The sequence below is a fragment of the Saccoglossus kowalevskii genome, chromosome 18 (assembly GCF_978046115.1).
Source record: "Saccoglossus kowalevskii chromosome 18, keSacKowa6.1, whole genome shotgun sequence".
Classification (NCBI taxonomy): Eukaryota; Metazoa; Hemichordata; class Enteropneusta; family Harrimaniidae; genus Saccoglossus; species Saccoglossus kowalevskii.
This window is the reverse complement of record NC_140658.1, coordinates 30949178-30972847: the sequence shown is the minus strand read 5'-3', so window position 1 is coordinate 30972847 and position 23670 is coordinate 30949178. Positions and strand designations below refer to the sequence as shown.

Genomic DNA, 23670 nt, shown 5'->3' with positions numbered 1-23670 from the left:
GGTGGGAGACATCTTTGAAGTCTTGACGAATTTTGCACACACAAATTATAATGTTGATTTTCTGTTGACACCTGATGAATAGAATGTCAAAATGTTTTGTTTCTATGATATCAGATTTTTAAACTTGTCATAATTTTAATATGTTCTGATTGGAACATATTAAAATGACTACACTTGTTAAATTACTCCAATATCTTTGTCACTTATTAAATATACCGAGCGGTATTTATGCATGTCAAATCACTGTTACAATATTCGCTGTTGAAAGCTTATTTCTAAAAGAAAAATACATCAAAATGTGCCACTTTCCAGCAATGTGGTTGAAATTTTAGAAGAAAAATAAAAAAGAATTATTGTCTTAGTACAAATCATGTGAACCAACTAATAAAAAGATTTTGGTAATATATGTATGTCAAGTCATATCGCTTATACCGTATCATCTCTATTAGAAGCACAATTGCATTTATTGTACATGTACATGGGACCATTAAATAGGACCATATTTTCTCTATTACATGTAGAAGTGTATTTCCAGTAGAAGCACATACATTGTACATGTAGTAACCAAAAAAAAAAAAATTTATACTGAGTATGATATACATGTATAATTGATATAAATTCTTAGTCTGACTTAGACATACCACTATGGTATATGTGATACTATTGTACAATTGGGCATATGCGTAGAAACATTTCCTGTATATTTTGAGTCCTGGAAGCAGAATAATGGTTTAAACTCCATTATCAGCCTGTAAATCTTTTCCAAAATGTTTTTAAAGAAAAGGAATGAAAGGAAATTTGTTGACCAATCCTTTCACCATTCTGACACTGATAGAATTTCTTTCTGATGTACAGTATAGAATTTACATAACAATGGCAGACAGTAATGAAAAGTATTCACATGAAAGTTGTCCCTTATTACTTTCTACATCAAAAACTCACATACCATGTTATCTAGTAGTCATACTGCTCACTGATATTTTATTTAAAATACATGTATGATGTGTGCATATTTTGTTATTCCCTATTATATGCATTTTATTGGTTTTTCTTTCCAGTTGGATGACAGTGACGTAATTCTTTCTTCTTTTTATTCTTGTGGCGAGCTGTTATTTGATTGGTTGGAGAATAAAAGTGCCTCTATTTTGATGATGTAAAGCAAGATAAATTACAAAATTTAATTTGAAATTTTATTTTAATTCTCGCTCATCATCATTTTATAAGTTTAAGAAACACTGAAAGTAATTTTCTAGAAATTACACAACTTGAGACTACCTCATCATCATTTTATAAGTTTAAGAAACACTGAAAGTAATTTTCTAGAAATTACACAAATTGAGACTACCTCATCATCATTTTATAAGTTTAAGAAACACTGAAAGTAATTTTCTAGAAATTACACAACTTGAGACTACCAAATCATCTGGTCAGTTGAGTTAGTAAAAATTTGATATCTATATTCAGCTATCCACAGTGAGAGGCAATTTGTACATGTACCATACCTGTTGCAGTTTAAATCAACCTGTGTGAGACAGGTGGATGGCCCTTAATTTTGAACCCTGCTTGTGGAATTACTGACAATATCTTAGTGGTATTTTTAACCTGGTGAATTCATGTAAATTGTACAAATCAAAGCATACCTGTCAGGGTTATGTTTGATTTCCACTCTGTTCTTATCTGTAGTTCTTATAAGACTCTGTGTTTCCACTAACCAATCACCAATAGTCAACTTGCCTGCAACAATTATAAATTAATGTATTATCATTTTTGGCAACAATGGCTGAGACAAAAATATTTAGGTTTGAAATATTCTGAAAAAATTCAGTTAAAAATATGTCATCGCCTACAGAATTTCAATTTACATCTGTTTGAAAAATATCATGGTCATTCATATCTAACTGCTTGTCAGGTATCTTAATCAGCTGGTAACTGGTGAAGATAAATGATGTTACAGTAGTATTAGTATTAGTAGAAAATATGGACATAATGGCAGGTATTCTAAACAATCAATTAATGTATCCAATACATTTTGTGATTATTTTGGATTTACTAGACGGTTCTTACATTCACTGAATTGTTACTGAGGATCAGATGCATGTAGACACCATGTGACCACCTAGTTTACTGAAAAGACACCATGTGACCACCTACTTTACTTAAAAGTAAGCAGTAAAATTGGATTCCTATTTTGAAGCAGTGTTTTCTTGCTGTATGACATGATTGACAACATTTATTTACAATAAATAATGAAAGTGAGGGTGCTTAAGAATTATTCATTTCATGGAGTAAAAAGTACTGTTAGATTTCTGGTTTGTAGCTGGTGACAAAGTGTGACTACATTTTATGTGTATGTAAGTATGTGCTTAGTGACAGGGCTCACCTTCCAAGGTTTCAATCTATAATAATCTTAAAAATGTACTGTATTTGCTCTAATCAAAGTGCACAACAATTCTAATCAATGTACATGTATACAGGATGATCTACTGGTATAAATTTATATTGAGAGCTTATCATAATTGAAGTACAGTTCATCTTCTATTTCATTCAGTGTACATTGTCTACAAATTCCATTTTCAGTAAATATTGAGTATGTCTTCTATTTTCTAGCAGTCCCTAGTCTGTAACCACAGACTAAGAATCAATTTATTTATTATTATTTTGTAATTTATGGGTAATTTTCAATCAAAATCACGTTTGTAGAAATTGCACCTGTCTAAAATGACAGGTTGACTGGTGGCTGGCTAAAAACCTGCTAAGTTGTGAATACTGTTCAGGAGTTTTTCTAGAAAGCGACACCACCAAGTTGGGGAGATAGGGTTCTCCCTACCAGGGTGTGGAGTTTTTGATAATTTTAAGTTAAAATGGAGCATTCTATGGCTTCCTTGGGGCCAAAATTACTATCAGTCGATCACAGTTGAAGACTGGCCACATGTGATCCCTGGTCATTCAGAATTTGATGGTTGCCAGAGGATCTGCTCCCCAGAGTAAGGGGGTGCATGGCCATGGCATGAGGGTGCTGCACCCCTGTTCCCTTGTTTAAAATAATCCATTCTGTTTATTGTATTGGGTCATTGAAATTCCTTGTTTTAAATTTTTTCCAAATTATGAGATTTTTCATATCAGATTCTATTGTTGTGACAGCTGTTGCATGTTTTATGGTATATAAATAAAGTATGTTTTTAAGTAGACTAATAATGTACTTATAACAATGTATATTCTGAATAATAATACGCTATGGACCAATTATGCACATATGTGTGTTTATTGTTTGTGTTGTTTTTTGTAATGTTTACATATTTTGACATTGAAGGACACTGAAAGCATACTGTACACATGTAATTTGTTCTGTGAGTAGCATATGTGCGTTTATTGGAGATGTATTTCTAATAGAACAAATTGTATACCTGAATTTTTACAATTGACAACTTTATTTCAGTTAAAACAACATTTTTTACAAGTACATGTACCTCCAAGGTGGACGCGGTAATTCAACCCCCAGGACAACCAAAGTGGACTTCTCCACCTTTCAAATCAACTTAAATAATTGTTTTCATTTTTTTATTCTCAAATAAATTTATTAAGACCTGTACTCAATGGGTTAGTTTGTTCATTTTGTCGGATATTAAAAAATAAATTATGGGAAAATGTTGTACTAAAATTTGTAAGTTGAAAAATACAAATACATGTACAAACAAGTGACCATTTGTGATTCTTGTATGGAATATCACCAGTGTGCAATCTACATGTAAGTTTTGAGGTAAAAATGGCGCTGAAAGAAATATTTGTTGGATATGTATGTGTGTGGCTATAGGTGCATGTATAAATGATTTCTAATTGGATTGTTTATATTGGCAGCTTAGAAATATTAAGTGTCTATACATGTACAGTGTACATATGTCTGAAGTGCAGAGGGATTCATCATTATATCCCATGCTGTTTTCTCAATGGGTGTCTTCTCTTAACCCTTATTAATCATAGTGTCTATATTGTAAATGACAATTTTCACAACATGTGATCAAAAAACAATATCGTTTTCCTTATTTTTAATGTCAACTATATAAATAATGGTAACATTTCTTCAAAAAATATTTTGTTTATGGACTTATGAAATGAAGAACAATATCCAATAATAAATTATTTGACAGACTTATGTGTGCATGCATGCTTAAAATAATTGAAGTCAACTTTAATATGAATGATGAATGAACATCTATTCTATACAAACAAGTAATACTTTATAAATAAAATATCAATGTGCCATAGTAATGGTGGTTACTAGGGTCTGTAATAAAATGCCTTACAAGAATTACTGTACCAATGCAAGTAATACATAAATATCACTGTTACCATATCCTGTAGTAATGGTGGTTACTAGGGTCTGTAATAAAATGTCTTACAAGGAATACTGTACCAATGCAAGTAATACATAAATATCAATGTTACCATATCTTGTAGTAATGGTGGTTACTAGGGTCTGTAATAAAATGTCTTACAAGGAATACTGTACCAATGCAAGTAATACATAAATATCAATGTTACCATATCTTGTAGTAATGGTGGTTACTAGGGTCTGTAATAAAATGCTTTACAAGGAATACTGTACCAATGCAAGTAATACATAAATATCACTGTTACCATATCCTGTAGTAATGGTGGTTACTAGGGTCTGTAATAAAATGCTTTACAAGGAATACTGTACCAATGCAAGTAATACATAAATATCACTGTTACCATATCTTGTAGTAATGGTGGTTACTAGGGTCTGTAATAAAATGCCTTACAAGGAATACTGTACCAATGCAAGTAATACATAAATATCACTGTTACCATATCCTGTAGTAATGGTGGTTACTAGGGTCTGTAATAAAATGCTTTACAAGGAATACTGTACCAATGCAAGTAATACATAAATATCACTGTTACCATATCCTGTAGTAATGGTGGTTACTAGGGTCTGTAATAAAATGCTTTACAAGGAATACTGTACCAATGCAAGTAATACATAAATATCACTGTTACCATATCCTGTAGTAATGGTGGTTACTAGGGTCTGTAATAAAATGCTTTACAAGGAATACTGTACCAATGCAAGTAATACATAAATATCACTGTTACCATATCTTGTAGTAATGGTGGTTACTAGGGTCTGTAATAAAATGTCTTACAAGGAATACTGTACCGATGCAAGTAATACATAAATATCACTGTTACCATATCTTGTAGTAATGGTGGTTACTAGGGTCTGTAATAAAATGCCTTACAAGAAATATTGTACCAATGCAAGTAATACATAAATATCACTGTTACCATATCTTGTAGTAATGGTGGTTACTAGGTTCTGTAATAAAATGTCTTACAAGGAATACTGTACCAATGCAAGTAATACATAAATATCACTGTTACCATATCCTGTAGTAATGGTGGTTACTAGGGTCTGTAATAAAATGCTTTACAAGGAATACTGTACCAATGCAAGTAATACATAAATATCACTGTTACCATATCTTGTAGTAATGGTGGTTACTAGGGTCTGTAATAAAATGCCTTACAAGGAATACTGTACCAATGCAAGTAATACATAAATATCAATGTTACCATGTCTTGTAGTAATGGTGGTTACTAGGGTCTGTAATAAAATGCCTTGTAAGGAATACTGTACCAATGCAAGTAATACATAATTATCACTGTTACCATATCTTGTAGTAATGGTGGTTACTAGGGTCTGTAATAAAATGCTTTACAAGGAATACTGTACCAATGCAAGTAATACATAAATATCACTGTTACCATATCTTGTAGTAATGGTGGTTACTAGGGTCTGTAATAAAATGCTTTACAAGGAATACTGTACCAATGCAAGTAATACATAAATATCACTGTTACCATATCTTGTAGTAATGGTGGTTACTAGGGTCTGTAATAAAATGCTTTACAAGGAATACTGTACCAATGCAAGTAATACATAAATATCAATGTTACCATATCTTGTAGTAATGGTGGTTACTAGGGTCTGTAATAAAATGCCTTACAAGGAATACTGTACCAATGCAAGTAATACATAAATATCAATGTTACCATATCTTGTAGTAATGGTGGTTACTAGGGTCTGTAATAAAATGCCTTACAAGGAATACTGTACCAATGCAAGTAATACATAAATATCAATGTTACCATATCTTGTAGTAATGGTGGTTACTAGGGTCTGTAATAAAATGCCTTACAAGGAATACTGTACCAATGCAAGTAATACATAAATATCAATGTTACCATATCTTGTAGTAATGGTGGTTACTAGGGTCTGTAATAAAATGCTTTACAAGGAATACTGTACCAATGCAAGTAATACATAAATATCAATGTTACCATATCTTGTAGTAATGGTGGTTACTAGGGTCTGTAATAAAATGTCTTACAAGGAATACTGTACCAATGCAAGTAATACATAAATATCAATGTTACCATGTCTTGTAGTAATGATGGTTACTAGGGTCTGTAATAAAATGCCTTGTAAGGAATATTTCACTATGACTGTCTGCTTATTGGTCAATAAGCAGTCAAAAATGCCTGTGATTATACCATATAACAAGTGGGTTACACATGCAGTAACCATCACATGGCTTTCCTTCTTTTCCTTGGCATTACATTAGTAAATTAGTTAATAAAATAGAATATTGAATTAGAAAATAAAAAAGTGATTTAAAAGAATGTTGCACAAAGTTATGACCGTGTTTCTCAAAAGTCTTGACTGATAATGCTGACAATTGACATTTGATAAACATGCATTGTTTGCAACAGGAAGCTTATCACCGTTATATCAGAATCGTCAACAACAGAGTATACACATAAGATGTTACGGTATCATGTAAGCCATCCAAAAGATAAACATTATGCAAATATTCTTAAAACAGCAGCCATAGTTATTTGTGTTAGCATTTAAAGAGGAACCTTTCAATCCCAGGGATTGTACCAAGAATCATGGGACCCTATTATTTATGTTATTTACAAAGTTAATCTATCTTTTGTTATTATTATTGTAATTTTAATGCAGAAAGTAAATTTGTTTAACTGTTAAGTGCCCCTTTAAAACACTAATTTGAGCAGTGTCTTACTGAAATTTAGATTTTTTGAAAAGCTAGAATAATGTGTCAAGGTCTAAAGTAAAATTTATAATTTCCCTTCTTGCAGTTTAAAAACCAAATTCAACGTTTTTCACCTTTTACAATTATAAGCTTCATAGGTTTTTTTTTTTTCAAAATCAATTGAATAAGAGCTGTAAGCAATGAAAAATTATGTTAAGTCAAAATAAATAGAAATTATGGAAAAAAATAAACAAAATGTTGCACACAAATTTTGGACGAGGATGAAATATAAAATAAACTGCAATAACATAGCAGTGACAATTCAACAGATAATAAGCCATGTCATGTAATTTTGATGTGTTTTATATGTACAATGTATTTCTCAATAAATAAAGTCTTTATTTCCTTTTCTTCTACTAACTGTGAGACTCATTGTTACAGTATGAGTCACTGTAACCAAGTACTTCACGTTTGAACATTCCTAAGATACAGACAAAAACCCTATTGTAGTACAAAATGGAAACCCTCAGAATAAGTCTTGGTGGAAGGACATTGTTCATGCTTGTCTAAAGTAAACTTTATTTCACCATGTCTTTGCACTGATTTATGGTCGAGACCTTAAACATGGTTTAAAAACAGGCAAATTTTCTGGTCATCATGCATTCCGGTAATAAAGTGCATAATGCCTGTATTACTATAGTGATTATTAATTTAACATTTTTCAGCTTACATATATACAGTTGTATGTACATTGTATTTGGTGACCACATTGAATATTAGTCTTATTAGTATTTCTGGTATACTGTAAAATACTTTATTTCAGCCGTAATTAATTATCACTGAAAAGACTTTTTGGTTGTTTTGTATGATATTTATTTTTACTGATTTTTGACGAGTTGAATGTAAAATATAGGAAAAAAGTATATCGCTGGATTTTATTTTCCCTGAATCATTCCTTCAGCGAAAATAGTGAAAGTAAATTCCAAGCGAAAATATAGTATTTAACAGTATGTATTTTCCCAGACAATGCTGACATTTGGGGTGTTATAACAATAATTGTTGTGTTAGGTCGTTGACCTTCCCTCCCTTCTGTTCAACACTTCACTACTGCACAATACTTGCAATCAGTATAAAGTAAAAGTGGTGGATGGAAATTAAGTGCTTATTGTGCATCACTGATACTATAATGTTGAGTAGATGATTTTACGTATAAATAGACAATGATGGCTCTTTATAAATGGTTATTAGCAGTCTACAATAGTGTCTGGCTTTCACGCATAAATTATTACGTCCTGAATGTGCTTTTGTCTTATTACTAACTGTGCAATTCTTGTCTACAAGAATTCTGCACATTATTGATAGTAGATGTAATAGTGTTATACAATGTACACATGATATTGGAAATTGCATATCTGTTTGTCATGAATACACACGTGTCTGTTCCAATCACAGAAGCACAATTGCATGTTTGTGAATTTCAAAGAACGTCGTGTAAAGCACAGACATTTTACAATGTAGGTATGCAAATTCTTGTCTTGACTGTTTGATAACTACTACAATTGAGAAGTTCTTTTTAAATTTAAGATTTATTCCTTTCCAATCATACAACAAGTGAACGGGGTAAGGTCACTATACTTCCGGCTTGCCGGAATTACAATAAATTACATTTTAATTTTCTAATTTATTTGGGTATTTGTTATTATATTCATCTGTCAAATCAGTTTCAGGGTATTTCTCACATCTTACAAATGAAAAGTCGCATCGTGTGTGGCATCACTGTCCTTGTAATTTTGTTTTTGTATTTCTCCCAGTTATATGTCTTAAAGACATGTTCTTGTACAATACATAGGGAAAACTATATATTGTAAATAAGTATTCAAATTGTTTTCTTTTTAATATACTAGTAGCTTTTCGATAAGTGTGTTTCGTATCGGGCGGGGAGGAGGGCTTTGTTGCAGTAACTGGTCCTTTCATCGTTGTTGAGAATTAAAGTTTTGAGTGTCATGAACAACTAGTGCTGTTCTGGGAATACCATACTTAGAAGCTATTTATTTGCCCTTATGATTTGTGCAGTTGCTCTGGCAGGATTTCCAAAATAAAACCCATGCTCTGATAATTCCCCTAGTTTCTAAGACCAATAAACATTTGACCATTTGTGTCAGCAAAATTTCCCTGTCAAAATGCAGGAAATAGCGTTTCAGAGGGTCTACATATTTTAGTATAAGGCAGTAAAAAGCTGCATTTTCACAAATCAAATAATCCAAACATGGTTCCTTATTCTCGTAAAATCTAACCTTGAAAGATGGACCAATAAAATTTGTTATTAACACTATACTGCTTTTTTAGATGGAAAAGCACATGGCAAGTCATTATTTTTCATTTTTCTCATAATGTATACTTCTGGCACCATACACCTTTGTTTTCAGATATTTTGTACAAATTTAATATGGATGCTGTATGAAGCTGTGTCATTCGTTTTTATTATTTGCACCAAAATCATCTTTTTCGCATTGATGGAACTTATTATATTAGTGTTATACACTGCTATTGTGTGAACAGGAATACATTTAGGTCAGATCTCTTGACATTTTGACTGCAAGTCATTTGTGTACAATGAAAACAAAGAGAGAAAGCGTTAAACATTAATTCTCGGTTGATTGATGAGTTTTTATTGTTGCATGGTTTGTCACCTGGTGGTCTATAACACACTCTGTATTACATTGTAGTTGGTGACCACTTTTTGCAGTAATTCAATTGTGTGTGGGATATTACTACTGATACATGTACATGTAGGTGAACTATTTTATTTGTAATTATTTGGCTACTGACATTGTAACACATGGTTGTGCTCCTATTCAAAAATTTGTTGTATTTGAATTAACAGTGGCAAGTTAAAGTAGTACATGTAGTTTGAACAAGAACAAGAAGCCATTCTTAAACTCAAAATGTTTGTTGATGTAAATTCGCATGAATCTCTTACTATGTTTCATCTATATATCCATGGAACACACAGTATGTTCAATCTACATACATGTATCCATGGAACACAGAATGTTCAGTCTGCATATCTATGAAACACATAGTATGTTCAGTCTATATATCCATGGAACACATAGTATGTTCAGTCTATATATCAATGGAACACATAGTATGTTCAGTCTACATATCCATGGAACACACAGTATGTTCAGTCTATATATCCATGGAACACATAGTATGTTCAGTCTTCGTATCCAAGGAACACATAGTATCTTTAGTCTTTGTATCCATGGAACACGTACTATGTTCAGTCTATATATCCATGGAACACATAATATGTTCAGTCTATATATCCATGGAACACATAATATGTTCAGTCTATATATCCATGGAACACACAGTATGTTCAATCTACATACATGTATCCATGGGACACATAGAATGTTCAGTCTGCATATCTATGGAACACATAGTATGTTCAGTCTACATACATGTATCCATGGAACACATAGTATATTCAGTCTACATATCCATGGAACACACAGTATGTTCAGTCTACATATCCATGGAACACATAGTATGGTCAGTCTACATATCCATGGAACACACAGTATGTTCAGTCTACATATCCATGGAACACATAGTATGTTCAGTCTACATATCCATGGAACACAGAATGTTCAGCCTACATATCCATGGAACACATAGTATGTTCAGTCTACATATCATGGAACACATAGTATGTTCAGTCTACATATCAATGGAACACAGAATGCTCAGTCTACATATCCATGGAACACATAGTATGTTCAGTCTGCATATCCATGGAACATAGTATGTTCAGTCTATATATCCATGGAACACATAGTATGTTCAGTCCATATATACATGGAACACATAGTATGTTCAGTCTACATATCCATGGAAGACATAGTATGTTCAGTCTACATATCCATGGAACACATAGTATGTTCAGTCTATATATACATGGAACACACAGTATGTTCAATCTACATACATGTATCCATGGAACACATAGAATGTTCAATCTATGTATCCATGGAACACATAGTACGTTCAGTCTGCATACATGTATCCATGGAACACATAGTATGTTCAGTCTACATATCCATGGAACACAGAATGTTCAGCCTACATATCCATGGTACACATAGTATGTTCAGTCTGCATATCCATGGAACACATATTATGTTCAGTCTATATATCCATGGAACACATAGTATGTTCAGTCTATATACATGTATACATGGAACACAGAGTGTTCAGTCTACATATCCATGGTACACATAGTATGTTCAGTCTGCATATCCATGGAACACATAGTATGTTCAGTCTACATATCCATGGAACACATAGTATGTTCAGTCCATATATACATGGAAAACATAGTATGTTCAGTCTACATATCCATGGAAGACATAGTATGTTCAGTCTACATATCCATGGAACACATAGTATGTTCAGTCTATATATACATGGAACACACAGTATGTTCAATCTACATACATGTATCCATGGAACACATAGAATGTTCAATCTATGTATCCATGGAACACATAGTATGTTCAGTCTGCATACATGTATCCATGGAACACATAGTATGTTCAGTCTACATATCCATGGAACATGCAGTATGTTCATTCTACATACATGTATGTATCCATGGAACACATAGTATGTTCAGTCTACATATCCATGGAACACACAGTATGTTCAGTTTACATATCCATGGAACACACAGTATGTTCAATCTACATACATGTATCCATGGAACACATAGAATGTTCAGTCTGCATATCTATGGAACACATTATGTTCAGTCTATATATCCATGGAACACACAGTATGTTCAGTCTACATATCCATGGAACACACAGTATGTTCAGTCTACATATCCATGGAACACACAGTATGTTCAATCTACATACATGTATCCATGGAACACACGGTATGTTCAGTCTACATATCCATGGAACACACAGTATGTTCAGTCTACATATCCATGGAACACACAGTATGTTCAGTCTACATATCCATGGAACACACAGTATGTTCAGTCTATATATCCATGGAACACACAGTATGTTCAGTCTACATATCCATGGAATACATAGTATGTTCGCTCTACATGTACATCAAAGTTGCATGTCGTACATGTATCAGTAGTACCACACACAATTGTCAGATTTCACTTGAATGACTATAATTTTAAACTGTCTGTGGGCACTAGAGTTTTCTTGATCAAAAAATGGAACAGTTCCTTTTGTGCGTGTAAACTTAGTTTAAGAATAAGTCAATGAATTTTAAGTCTGTTCCTGGCATTTACTGTAGAGTTTGATACCCCTTGTACATGTACATTTAATTTAATCCCCACCCACGTATTGTACCAATACATGTAGTACTGATAAGAATCTGCATTTGTAAACTGATAGCTAAGGCACTAAAAGATGCCATTTATTCATTTATAACACTGAATGCAGACTGAATGCAAATGACATATCCAGATTTTGCTATGTATTTAATTAAAGAATCATATTGAGTCACCAGCTTGTATGCTTTCACTCAACACAACTGACTGTCTCTTCTTGGTACTTTTTTCTCTGCAGTTACCGTACTTCCAGTCTTGAACACATGTTTCCAATGAATTTGATTTATAGAATCACATTTTATTTCCCCGGATGTACATGTATAAGATGTTTTAATGCAATGATTCTTTGGAATTATAACATAGTCGAATTGTTGGTTTTCCAGGATAGAATGATTAAATGTAGGGTGTTCGATAATGACACCCCTAAGCTGCTGAAAATTCGATCAGAGCCAAATCTACATGTTCGGTTGCATGTTGCACTGAGGACATTTTGTCCAGGATGATAACTAGCGTCTGGGATATTTCTAATTATTTGCCATGTTTTAAGCCCTTTATCTGAAATGATATTTAATTTTAATAAGGCTTAATAAGAGTGCTTATCTATTAATGACATTGACTATATAATTAAATTGACGTCTGCTACATGTATATATTGATTGGACTACTTGTTTCATTTGATTAATTCATAATGCTGTTTCAGCTCTGACCATCTTTATTGCATTTGTTTAACACACAACCATTTGTGATAAAGCCCGGCATTCATCACGTCATGTCTGTGCTATTCTATACACAAAAGGAATTCATGTAAAACCTCAGAGTAGCATTAAATATTCAAACCATCAGTCAGGAAATTATAAGAATTTCTATTGATTGCTAAGTAAATGGTATAATCTGGTCATTCCATTTATTGGAGGGGGAAAGGGCTTGTTTTTTTTACAAAACAAATGAAAAAGATATTACATGTATGTGTAACGTGTTTCGTACAATGTTTGTTTATTTGTGTCTTTTGTGAATCACCGTCTTTCGCTACTGTTCTTGTTTTCAGTGAATGTTAAAGAATCTAGGCATGTCCTCTCTTCACAATGTTTGACTGATTTATGTCAAATGGTTTTACTTGTTAGCTCTGCTTTCATCATACACTGTAGATGACAGAGCGGAACTGTTCACATAGGTGATTGACTCAACTTCTTGAAAACTACCAGCTCAATTGCTTTAATACTTGTTATGTCGATAAACCTCTGTTAGATTTGTTCATTTTGTGATGGTATCTCAATTTTTGGCAAATATATTTGTAATTTTGGGTAAAATATTATATTTTCGAATTCTTCTTGCCAACTATTTTTGTGAACAATTTGTTTGATGAAGTTAAGTTAACATCTTCTTAACAGCCAAAACCAAACCTTTTTTGTGGGGTTGTGTTTCTCTACATGGCTACCACAATTTTCTTGTAGGACAGTGGAGCTATTTCAACTATGTCAGGTCGCTTGTACATGTGTATCAATGGTGTGCACTGACCCAGTCATGTACATCTAATAACACCACACAAGACCAATCAAACCACCAAACTTTTAGAAAAAAATGAAATCCATGAAATGGTATACATTGTAATCTGCATTATATATCTAATTTCATTTTATTTTTTGTTCTTGCAGGTTGTAGAGACAGTTAGAAATAGCTTGAAGGATCTTATGCAAGAAGACACCAACCACTTGCAAGTGTCTTCTAAGATTGAAACCAAAATAGACTTTTATAGAATTGTAAAAATATGAGAGAAGAAGAGATAGAAGTAGCGATAAAAGTGGTTGTAGTTGGGAATGGTGCAGTGGGTAAATCCAGCATGATTCAAAGATATTGTAAAGGAATATTTACCAAAGATTACAAGAAAACCATTGGTGTTGATTTCTTAGAAAGACAAATTGAGTAAGTATGTTTTATAGATGAATGGTGATACATGATATATACATATATCTTAGGATAAATCACAAGGGAAATCACAAATTTTTGAACATGTCTTTGTAAGTCTTTAAGACATTGATATTTACTGGGGTCTTAGAGAACCACATTGACAGTTAATGGGGTTCTAGGCAGCCACATTGGCATTTACTGGGGTCCTAGGGTGCCACATTGACATCTAAAATCCAGCATGAATGGTTTGTTGTAAAATGTAGAAAATAGTCAGGAAAATAATCCCTGATTCATAAATTCTTCTTTCACTCATGGTTAAGGATGTCCCAAAAAATAATAATGGTGTATGCTGTGTTCTTGTACACAGACAAATTCAGTTCAAAACAGTTTGACATTTTTAGATTGTGCTAAAAAGAAAATTTCTTTGTGATGTTTTAATCCAAAGTTTTGCACAAACTACAGTGGGTGATATTTTATTTATAAATTTAATGAACTATTTCTTTGTTTAGAATTAGTGGAGAAGAAGTGAGGTTAATGTTGTGGGATACCGCCGGACAAGAAGAATTTGATGCCATCACAAAGTCGTATTACAGAGGTGAGTCTCCATTCTTAGATGACAGTGAACTAAATGCATGTCCAAGCCCAAGCCATTATTTTCTGACATTAATACATAATGGACATAAGGATGTATAACCAGCTATACTGACATAGACACAGGTCAGTCCATGTCAGCTACATGTACATGTCAAATATATTCTTACCCCCTTTCTCTCTTATCTATCTTTTTTCCTTAAAGGTGCTCAAGCCTGTGTTTTAGCCTTTTCAACAGTAGATCGTGCCTCTTTTGATGCTGTAGAGAGTTGGAAGAAGAAAGTGGAAGACGAAGTTGGAAATATTCCTATGGTTTTAGTACAGAATAAAATAGACTTGGTAGATAATGCCCTTATAGACCAGTAAGTGTACCGTACTTCCCAATCTTAAGCTCAGGGGTCTCAATATTTATGATAATGCCCTTATAGACCAGTAAGTGTACCGTACTTCCCAATCTTAAGCTCAGGGGTCTCAATATTTATGATAATGCCCTTATAGACCAGTAAGTGTACCGTACTTCCCAATCTTAAGCTCAGGGGTCTCAATATTTATGATAATGCCCTTATAGACCAGTAAGTGTACCGTACTTCCCAATCTTAAGCTCAGGGGTCTCAATATTTATGATGAGGGGTGGGGGGCTTATACTCGAGGATCATCTCAGCAAAGATGTTTTTTACATACCGTCTGAATTTATGGTGTAAAAATGGGTAGGGATTGTAGGAAAAAAGTTGAAGGCAAGATTGTTATCATTATCTTCAATGTGGGATATTTTCCATTGTACAAAGACTCTTGTTGCAAAGCAATTCTCGCCCCGATGTTTTCCGCATGATTTTACCTGAAACAACATCCATTAACTCAACAGGTCAAGTATTTCATTAACCATTCAAAATGCTTTGTCATACTGACACAACGCGGATGTTAAAATGCGACCTGATAGACATGATTTCTTTTCCCCCTAAAGACAGGTGATTCGCATTTTTTCACAGGGTAAACATCTTTCACGCTTGCCAACAGGTCATGTCGAAGAATAGTTTACACGTTCACATCCCATTCATGGTAGTCTCAATTGGCACAATTATTCCAACAAGTAAAACTGGAAGAAATAATATGAAAATTAAAAAAAAACATCAAACAAACCTGATAAAATTAATCTGTGTTCAGGTACATACCATCGACATGAAAAGATATCTTGCTGTATTTCTATACCTTGAAAACTCAAGCACAAAGATATCATTGACATCCGGATGTAATCTACAACTTCATTCATACTTTGTATCTTTCAGTGAAGAAGCAGATGCATTAGCCAAGAAATTAAAACTTAGGTTTTACAGAACGTCGGTCAAAGAAGACTTAAATGTGAATGATGTATTTAGGTATTTATCTGATAGGTACTTGGCAAGAATACAGAATTGTGAAGCAGAAGAGACACCAGTACAGCAAACACGGATTGGTAAGTTCTACTAATGTTGTTGTGTGATTGAGAAATGATATCATCTATGAGAAATGATGTCATCTAAGAGAAATGATGTCATTTAAGAGAAATGATGTCATCTAAGAGAAATGATGTCATCTAAGAGAAATGATGTCATCTTTGGAAAATGATGTCATCTAAGAAATGATTTCATCTAATAGAAATGATGTCATCTAAGAGAAATGATGTCATCTAAGAGAAATGATGTCATCTATGAGAAATGATGTCATCTATGAGAAATGATGTCATCTATGAGAAATGATGTCATCTAAGGGAAATGATGTCATCTATGGAAAATGATGTCATCTAAGAGAAATGATGTCATCTAAGAGAAATGATGTCATCTAAGAGAAATTATGTCATCTAAGGGAAATTATGTCATCTAAGGGAAATGATGTCATCTATGGAAAATGATGTCATCTAAGAGAAATGATGTCATCTAAGAGAAATGATGTCATCTATGAGAAATGTTATCATCTATGTCCTAAATGAAGGCGTTTATTCATTATGACAGTTAATCATAAGCACAAGAGAATAGAGAGTGCAGGCAACTGTGGCAAAAACATACAGCGTCTCTTGGAGTGTCTTGTATTACTTACCACCTGAGTCCACAATCTAAATATAAGCCTTTACCAAATAGTTAATAGTAAAACCTGGTGTCAAATATCTTTACAACAGTTTAAATACTACTTTTCATACTGTTGTGTAAACTTCTTCTCGTTTGAAAATCAATGAACTTGGATCTAGTCAATAATAAAATGTTTTCTAAGGTATAATGTATACAAATCCTTATATTTCATTATCTACTGTTATAATTTTGGTTTTTGAATTCAACCATCAAAAATCGTAATTTACGTTTTTTTGGATTTTGTGCGTGTGTGATATATCTTGGAATATTCAAACTTAAACCCCTCATGTCAAACTTTTTCACTATATGCCACTCCTAATACCTGGAATGTAAGGCTGAGAAAAAAAATATCTCTGTTTCTCGTTTCCATGTACATCATTTTGAACTATGCGCTTCAGACGTTTTTTTCCTTCTAAAGCATTCCAAAATGCGCTTGTACTCACACTTGTCTCAAATTTCCCCCATTTTAGCTCAGCATTCAAAAAAAAAAATCGCCTCGTCGCCTCATTTTAAAATTTCCATGAAATGAGAAACAGAGAATTTTTTTTTCCTGGCCTGAGCGACATTCCACTCACTTCATAATCATATCATCATTAGTGTAGATTGTCCTGAGATTGAGAATACAATACTGCATATTATTTTATTTTCACTTGGAATTTATTTTTGCTATTTTCACTGAAGGTGTTAATCAGTCGAAGTACAATCCAGTGAAAATACCTTCTTTCCTACATTTTACATTCAACTCATCAAAAATTAGTGAAAATAAACAAGGCAGTCAAAATGTCCTCTCACCGAAATAAATTCCAGCTAAATTTTTACATTGCATTGTCTATTTCCATACAATTTTTTAAGTCACAAAGACTATTGAAATTTCAAACTTTCTAATATGTTTTAATATTTATATTATTTTCAGGAAGTATATTTGACACTGCCGGAACAACAGGAACAGTAAACAACACAAACAAACATATTGACACTGGTAGTACGATACAACTCAAACCAACAAAACAAAGAACACATGGCAAAAAAAGAAGCTTTTGTTTCAAACTCTGAAGATTTCGTTACAAAGCAAAACGAAAATACAATTACAGAAAAATTATGCTTAAAAATTTGTTCTCCACCCAATTCACTGTTTTATCAATACAATAACTTTTTGAGTGTTTTAGAGGGTTGTCAGCTGACTATGCTACTTATATTAGTCGTTATATGTAATGTACACGAAAGTCAGAATAATTTGGATTCCGTCCCAAAATATTTTACTCATATCTGCAACTGCAAAACATTAATCCATATATATTAGTTATATAGCAAATATATCAACATTTTTATAAATATTGAAACCAGTCCTCTCAGTGGTGTCTTAAATAGTGAAATGAATCAAGATAGAATTTGTTATGGGTGAAACCAATTATTTGGAAATATTGGGGTTGACAGTGTGCTAAGGAAAGTTGATGGGATCTCTACTCTCTGTTGTTGATACTCTGGTAACTCTTGAGATATTTTATAAATTTTCTTGCGTGTTTGATAATATTATGATAGCAGTTTTTTGAATCTATATTCACTTCACTGCCAGGCTGCTTTTTGCCACAGGGTGGAAGAGTTATGATGGAGTCCTGGAGGATTTGATAATGTTACCTAGTGACATGACCCTTTACATAGTGATAACTTTATTCTTTTTAATTTAATGAAATATTTTGTAAAAGACCCCAACAAAATCATGTATTTGATGTAGATCATTAAAGAATCCAAATTGTCTGATCTTGATATGTAACCATACTGAAAGCTTGGCATTTAATCACTCTTATCTTTTATGTTGTTTTGTGGTCCTTTATCTGCCTAATTGTACACAAGCTACCATTTTTTAGCTCCGCTGTCGACTTTGTCGAGCGGAGCTTATCATATGAGTGATTGTCCGTCGTCGTCGTCCGTCGTCGTCGTCCGTGTCAATGTTTTACTTTTTCGACTTCTTCTTGAAAACTACAAGCCTAAATGCTTTGATACTTGGTGTATATGTACCTTGGGTAGACCTCTCTTAGGTTTGTTCATTTCATGTTGATATCTTTAATTCTCTAATTTTGGTGAATATTTTTGTCATTTTTGGTAAAAACTGATATTTTCGACTTCTTGTTAAAAACCGCAAGTGCAATTGCTTTGATATTACATATATAGGTACTACATGTGGACCTCTCTCAGATTTGTTCATTTCGTGATGATATCTTCAATTCTCTAATTTTGGTGAATATTTTTGTCATTTTTGGTAAAAACTGATATTTTCGACTTCTTGTTAAAAACCGCAAGTGCAATTGCCTTGACATTACATATATAGGTACTACATGTGGACCTCTCTCAGATTTGTTCATTTTGTAATGATATCTTTAATTCTCTAATTTTGGTGAATATTTTTGTCATTTTTGGTAAAAACTGATATTTTCGACTTCTTGTTAAAAACCACAAGTGCAATTGCTTTGATATTACATATATAGGTACTACATGTGGACCTCTCTCAGATTTGTTCATTTTGTAATGATATCTTTAATTCTCTAATTTTGGTGAATATTTTTGTCATTTTTGGTAAAAACTGATATTTTCGACTTCTTGTAAAAAACCGCAAGTGCAAATGCTTTGATATTACATATATAGGTACTACATGTGGACCTCTCTCAGATTTGTTCATTTTGTAATGATATCTTTAATTCTCTATTTTTGGTGAATATTTTTGTCAATTTTTGGTGAAAAGTGATATTTTCGACTTCTTGTTAAAAACCGCAAGTCCAATTGCTTTGATACTACATATATAGGTACTACATGTGGACCTCTCTCAGATTTGTTTATTTCGTGATGATATCTTCAATTCTCTAATTTTGGTGAATATTTTTGTCATTTTTGGTAAAAAGTGATATTTTCGACTTCTTGTTGAAAACTGTAAGTCCGATTGCTTTGATACTATTCATATTGTTAATTTTCTAATGATGTCTTCAGTTCTTTAATTGAAATGTGCATTGCTAACAGCGGAGCTATCTCAGCCGATAGGCTGCTTGTTTCACCTCCAAATCACAATTTATTTACAATTTAATTCAATCAGTTTCTATTATTGACACACCACCATCTGACAGTGTTTTTTCCCAATTTCATTTTCTGTATATAGGCAATGTGTTACGACTGATAACAACTGCAAAATATTTAGAATAGCATCTTGAACACCTATCGAGTATTCCTATAAGTTGTGCCCTCTAGTGATAGAAATGGGTGTGAAGAATTGATATTGTTTGTAGTTGCCTGTCAATAAAAAAAATAATGTTCACTGATTTAGTAAATTCCAGATGACTGCACAGCTAAATACATTTGTCTTTTTTTAAATAAATTTATGTCATTTTAACATGTGGGGAATGCATATAGTGATCTCTCTGTTGTAGACACAAGTTTCAGTCATTCACTGGAATTCTTCAGGGTGGGCAGGATGTGTCAAAAGTTGTCTGAACTTTTATAACTTTATAGAACATTGCTGTCTTGCACTGATTGATATTCAGTATATACATATACCCGCACACTCTTCAGATGAGAAAAGCAATATGTTTGGTCATTGAGGAAATTGCCCAAGGGCTGCTGTTTACAGTATGTCTTGGTTACCAAGGCAACAAATTATGTAACACATTGCATCTTGTCAGTGTGCTCATATTCGTGTATTTGTGGGTGTGCATAGAATATCACCACTTTTTATATGCTTCATAATGTCAATCCAGGTTCTTTAATAATGTCAGTATATAAATGCTTTGAGTACTACCGTACTACTTCCAAAAATAATAATGAATACTGTGGTCTTGTTCATTAATAATGGTCACCAAAATTTTGAATTGATGTTTTCCTTTATTACATTGTCACTTAACAGTGTGTGATACCAATTGTTATGAGTGAACAAGAAAACTTCTTTGTTTTATAGTTTTGTGGCATGGCACTGAAATCAACCAAAAATATGAAAACTATTTTTTCTGTAGCCAAAATTAATATAAGAATTTTATGTGCAATATGTTGCATTCAAGTTCTAGAAAGGGAAATGTAGACATTCAAAGGGTAAATCAAATCCTGTATTTCAGTTTGGCTTCACTCGTCTCTTACCTGACTGCCGAGCCAATCAAATAACTTAGGGAATAAAGGACTGTGCATTAATTGTGTGGTATATATCACTACTAGTATTATCAGAATTATAAATTTTTATGGTGTAAACCTCCTATCGTAAGTAAATTCATTTCAACAAAAAACCTTCAAATTTAACTAAATAAGTTATATTAGATATGGAGTATGGTCTAGGCACTATGTGTTTGGCTTCACCTCACAAATTATCTTGCCATAGACCCTTCTCATACAGTGTGACACTGTTGGGCATTCATTATTGTTGTCATAACAGAAGACAGAGTCAAGTTTATTTGAGTGAACATCCTAGCCCCAGTTTCAGTCCTAAAATTGACCCTGATTTTTCAACCTGAAAGTTAAATTGCGAGTTAAAAATCCATATATATGTAGGGAAACATTAAATGTTGAGTCACACAAGAAATCTTGTTATGGTCACATTGATCTCAAGCAATGTCCAGTTATTGTTTGCATGTGCTACTGATCAACTTATGAGAAGAATGTTTTAATAAGCAATGTCCAGTTATTGTTTGCATGTGCTACTGATCAACTTATGAGAAAAATGTTTTAATCATAGGCAGTACACAGTACATGTATTATAATAGGTAATAATCATGTTGCTCTGCTGACGACAGAGTGGAGATATTCATATTAATGATTGTCAGAATTAACTTACATTTTCTACTACTTCTCATGTTAGCGTACGGCTTCCATAGTTAGATTTGTTAACTTTGTAAAAATACACTCAGTTTTCTAATTTTAGTGAATATTTTTGTTAAGAAATGCTATTTCAGACTTCTCGAAAATAGTTAGCCCAATTGCTTTGATTTTTATGTGTGGACACCTCGGGCAGACCTTAGTCAGTTTTGTTCATTTTGTGACGATACCTTCAATTCTCTAATTTTAGTGAATATTTGTGTCATTTTTGGTACTATATATTCTGATTTCAACTGCCAAGTTGTGGTTAAAATCCAGAGCTTTCTAGAAGTGTGCTGCAGGTTCCATACACAGTTGTTACGTTTTCCATTTTCTTTAAAAGAATTTTCCAGATGCCTCCAATAAACAGGGGAAGTGTTTTATTATTAGTTCTCTAAATGTATGTGAATTTTAATTTCAGAATTGTATTTTTTTTAAATTTATATTTACTTTGAAGTAGAGGTCATTGTTTCCATATGATCTATGCATCTCTGTGTGAATGTTAACAACAAATGACTTTCCATTCATTGTAAGATCTAGCATATTGCAACAATCATGATTTTGAACTTTTTTAGATCAATGCCGAAAAGTTGATCTTTCAGAAGGGGGTTGTGGCATTTAGATACCCTTACTCCATCATAATTGACCATCATCAAGTTTGTAAAGCACATTATAACTTTTGTGTTTGTCAAAGCCATGAGATGTTTTGTTTTGCCACTATGATGCTATGACCTTTGTTTGTCATGTTTTTAAGTTTGATTTCATGCATGATGCGGTATCTCACAGTCAATGGAAAAATGTATAAAGGATTTCACTTGGCTTGCTTGTATGTGGTTTTATTATTATTCATAAGTGGAGACATGTTTGAGGAAAGAAAATTCTATATAACAAGAATGATAAACACAACACCTAAAGGATATGCAACTTAGATACGTAAGAACACAGGCAAAAACAGTCTGCAATGAATACTAACCAGCAGATTCACAGACTTGATTATTTACATTATTTCTTGCAATATATTTGTCTTGTGATTTTGTTATCTTTCATGTCATATCAGTTGCATACTCTCATTTTTTACTATTATTTTAATTGATTGTGACATCAAGGAACCAGAAATATCTCATCAAATTAATCTGTCTTGTGTAAAAGTGTATTTTGTATTTTTATCAAATTCTGGGCAAAAATGTGTGTACCACAAAAAATAAAATAAATGGACAAGTTGATTTATGCTTTTTGTATTGAATATATATGCTACATGTAGATTTCAGAATTGTTTACTGTAAGCCATGCATGTGATAACAATTTACTATGCTTTATTCCAGAATTATTCTGGCATAAAATACCTGAACCTGAGTTATGGTTATAAATGTTACCACTGCACAAGTAGGAAACCACATACCCTCCACAAGTTTGTGTATTAATAAAATACAAAATTTATCTTCCATTTAATCCAGGTCTCCTTGTTTTTCAGTGAGTGTGTGTGTGTGCGCGCATGTACAGATGTAGCAGGTTACAGCTATAAGGGAAAAATAAAGATATACTCGGTATATCCGATGTTTCAAATCTTGCATATCTACATGTTAATGTAAAATATGTGGTTAGAAGCCCTTTGAAAGATCTTGTTTCTGGTACATTTAATGGTTGACTTTGATATCTCAACGAGTGACGTGTTATAACCGTGCGGGGGATATTAAAAGCCTTAATTAAATATCGTGACTCATAAATGTAGGGTCACGAAATGATCTCAAAAATGTTTGTTTTTAATAGTCTACAATTGGCTCTCTCTGGCAGAAACACTCCATCATAT

The 23670-nt window shown here is 32.8% G+C and overlaps 1 protein-coding gene across 1 annotated transcript in view; it reads left to right on the top strand.

The window, feature by feature from the left end:
* The window catches only part of LOC100374067 (ras-related protein Rab-23-like), a 51183-nt gene extending 27871 nt beyond the window's left edge, over positions 1-23312 (top strand). The window contains exons 2-6 of the mRNA XM_002732870.4: positions 14100-14367; positions 14862-14947; positions 15149-15305; positions 16227-16393; positions 17956-23312. Coding sequence (XP_002732916.1) covers positions 14213-14367; positions 14862-14947; positions 15149-15305; positions 16227-16393; positions 17956-18095 — 705 coding nt within the window. The 5' untranslated portion in view covers positions 14100-14212 and the 3' untranslated portion in view covers positions 18096-23312. The remainder of the gene's footprint in view (positions 1-14099; positions 14368-14861; positions 14948-15148; positions 15306-16226; positions 16394-17955) is intronic.
* Positions 23313-23670: the final 358 nt, after the last annotated feature.